Source organism: Bison bison, unplaced genomic scaffold (genome assembly GCF_000754665.1).
Source record: "Bison bison bison isolate TAMUID 2011002044 unplaced genomic scaffold, Bison_UMD1.0 scf7180017864163, whole genome shotgun sequence".
Taxonomy (NCBI): domain Eukaryota; kingdom Metazoa; phylum Chordata; class Mammalia; order Artiodactyla; family Bovidae; genus Bison; species Bison bison.
Window position 1 is genome coordinate 3,273,936 of NW_011494735.1, and position 3,196 is coordinate 3,277,131.

The 3,196-nt window shown below is 44.1% G+C and overlaps 1 protein-coding gene across 1 annotated transcript in view; it reads right to left on the reverse strand.

Moving 5' to 3' along the window:
* MYRFL (myelin regulatory factor-like) overlaps nucleotides 1-2,783 on the reverse strand; it is a 101,546-nt gene extending 98,763 nt beyond the window's left edge. Inside the window, exon 1 of the mRNA XM_010841624.1 lies at nucleotides 2,661-2,783. Within this exon, the coding sequence (XP_010839926.1) occupies nucleotides 2,661-2,783 (123 nt within the window). The remainder of the gene's footprint in view (nucleotides 1-2,660) is intronic.
* Between the last annotated feature and the right edge of the window lie 413 nt (nucleotides 2,784-3,196).

The following is a 3,196-nucleotide window of genomic DNA, read 5'->3' on the forward strand; positions in this document are numbered from 1 at the left end:
ATAGGGAGAGGGAAAATGGGAAGAGATGTGATATCAATCCCTCTATTATTCATATCTCAGAGTTCATCTTCATCACACTAAATCTCAACCACTGAGTAAAGAACTAACTGTTTCAGCTTTGTAGTGACTTTTAAATCCCCTTTCTTAATCTTGGAAGAATCATTTAGAACTATCTCTAATAGTATATAAACAATTATTTAAATTCTATAATTCCTTCAGTTTCCCTTCAAGTTCTTTTTATCTTATTAAATTCAACTAACATTAATATTTATATTTAATATCAATATTTTATTTAAATAGTACATGTGAGCTAAGGTCCATTTCTTACAAAATTATTTCTACCATCTATCTAGTTATCCATCCATCTATAGATATTCATAGAGAAGATGAAATAATATTCTACCACCATTGACAGTAGGTACATGGTAGGATTTAGAGTGATTTATCATTTTTTTTAATTCCTATTACACACTTTGGAAAATTATTTTTCACTTTGCACAATTTTGAATAAAATAATTTTCCAAAACAAGTGAGAAATAAATTACTAAAATAGATAAAAACATAAAACCTAAACTGACCAAAAGCCCTGGAGTAAATAGAGAAATTTTCCACTCATGACTACCACTCTATACTTGTATAAAAGATAAAAGTCCCAGTGGCATCATGAGTTATGTTCTAAAACATGATCATTCCTCTGCCTGCCATTTTCACAATTCTGGAACATAAAGAAAGAAGTTCAGTTCAGTCTCTCAGTTGTGTCCAGCTCTTTGTGACCCCATGAACCACAGCACACCAGGCCTTCCTGTCCATCACCAACTCCCAGAGTTTACTCAAACTCATGTCCATTGAGTCAGTGATGCCATCCAACCATCCCATCCTCTGTCGTGCCCTTCTCCTCCTGCCCTCAATCTTTCCCAGCATCAGGGTCTTTTCCAATGAGTCAGCTCTTCACATCAAGTAGCCAAAGAATTGGAGTTTCAGCTTCAACATCAGTCCTTCCAATGAACACCCAGGACTGGTGTCTTTTAGGATGGACTGGTTGGATCTCCTTGCAGTCCAAGGGACTCTCAAGAGTCTTCTCCAACACCACAGTTCAAAAGCATCAATTCTTCGGCGCTCAGCCCTCTTCACAGTCCAACTCTCACATCCATACAGGACCACTGGAAAAACCATAGCCTTGACTAGATGGACCTTTGTTGACAAAGTAATGTCTCTGCTTTTTAATATACTGTCTAGGTTGGTCATAACCTAGGTTGTGGACATTTCCCGGGTATGATTTCAATATGCATTATTTCAGCTGTCTATCCCACACACCCGTATCCCTCATGTAATCCAGTGCCTTGAATTCCTCCTAGGGGTAAGGTACCTCAGTACTAGATCACTGGACTGGTTATATGAGTTGTAGGAGGGCCATTTAATCTTCAGCTTTGGGCTTGCTAATTCACCCAATGGCATTAAAACAAAATTTTAAAAATCTTAAGCACCTCACAAATGGGAAAAATTGATGGGTGCTGAGACAGGCAGATGAGAGGCAGCCGGAAAGGGAAGAGACAAAAGAGATCACCAGCTCCATTCAATGACATGAACTCAGAGGGAGATGGACGGAAGACACCCCTAAAGGTCGAGATGGTCAGAAATGACCTCGTAGTGGGGCTTTGTCTTGAGCTAGACTTGGAGAAAGGATAAGATGGCGATGAGAAGAGACTCATTCCTTCTCTCGTTGATTCAACCAGTACTTGCTGAGCATCTACTATGCGCCAAGCATTGTATAAGGTTCTGAGAACACAGCCTTGAGAAAAATTAACAAGATCCACGCAGGAGGCTTGGATTCAAATGGAGAGGAAGAGAGCAACAGTGGGGGAGGAGGTACATGACATATGAGAAACAATAAATAAACAGGATCTTTTTGGGTGGTGATGAAAATAAAATAGAGTGGTGTGATAGGTGGTTGGGGAAGGAGCTCCATTCAACCTGGAGGCTTTTCTCAGGAAGGCGCCAGCCGTGCACAGATTGAGGGCAGAGCATGCTAGGGAGAGGGAACAGCCCTGCAAGAGCCCAGGGGCTGGACTGAGATGGCTTGTCAGAGAAACAAACCATTCTAGTGTGGCCAGAGCACAGGAGCACAGGGGAGGAGGAAGGGAAGGTGCTCAAAGCAATGAGAAGCCTTTGGAAACTGAAATGATATGCTTTACAGTTTTTTGTTTATTTATTTGTTTGGCTGCATTTGGTCTTAGTTGCAGCACACGAGATCTTCATTGTGTCATTGTGGGATCTTTCCTTGCAGCCCATGGACTCTCTAGTTGCCCCTCGAGGGCTCAGTAGTTGCCCCGTGGGCTTGGTTGCTCTGTGGCTTGTGGGATCTTCCCGGACCAGGGATTGAACCCGCATTCCCTGCATTGCACAGTAGAGTCTTAACCACTGGACCACCAGGGAAGTCTCGCTCTACATTTATAAAAGGTCACTATAGTTGCTTTGCAGGAAAGAACTATCCAGGACAAGAACAAAAGAAGGGAAATCAGCTTGAAGCCTGTCGGAGCTGTCCAGTGACTTTCAGAGGGACTTTGGAGTTCTTACTCTGGAAAGGAGAAGCACTTTGCCCGACCTCACCAGTCCTCTTAACAGCCCTAGGGGGTGGGCAATTAGCATTATTTCCAGTGTACAGAGAAGGCAACGTGATCACACAGGTTAACGAGCTCGCCCGGGGTCACACAGCTGTAAATGACCTGCAGGGAAGCCGACAGGCCTGCCCTGATTCCTGGAAGTGTTCCCACTCCCGCCCCCATCACTACCACCCCAGCCTGTGTTCCTGCTCCTCCCCAACAATGCCAGCCAACTGAGGGAAAGCAACTTGCTTTCAACTGGGCTTTGGTCAAGACAATTGCTAAGAGAAGCAGACGGAGGAAAAGATCTGTTTAGTTTCCCACTGAAGCCCCTTCTGGAGTCCCATCTGCTTTATACAGCACACCCCACACCCCCCAAACACATACACACAACTCCCCACGTAGAAGTAGGAGGTGGCCCATAGATTCTCAGACCTGACCTTTGTGTTGCTTGCATTACATCACCCACCCTCCCCAACCTCCATCCCCAGGTAGAACTAAGAGATGGTCCATAGCATCTAGGACCTGCCTGTGTGACTTGTCCAAATTCCTTACTGAGCCAGGAGAGATGAACCCCAGGCTAGCTGGCTTTCTCT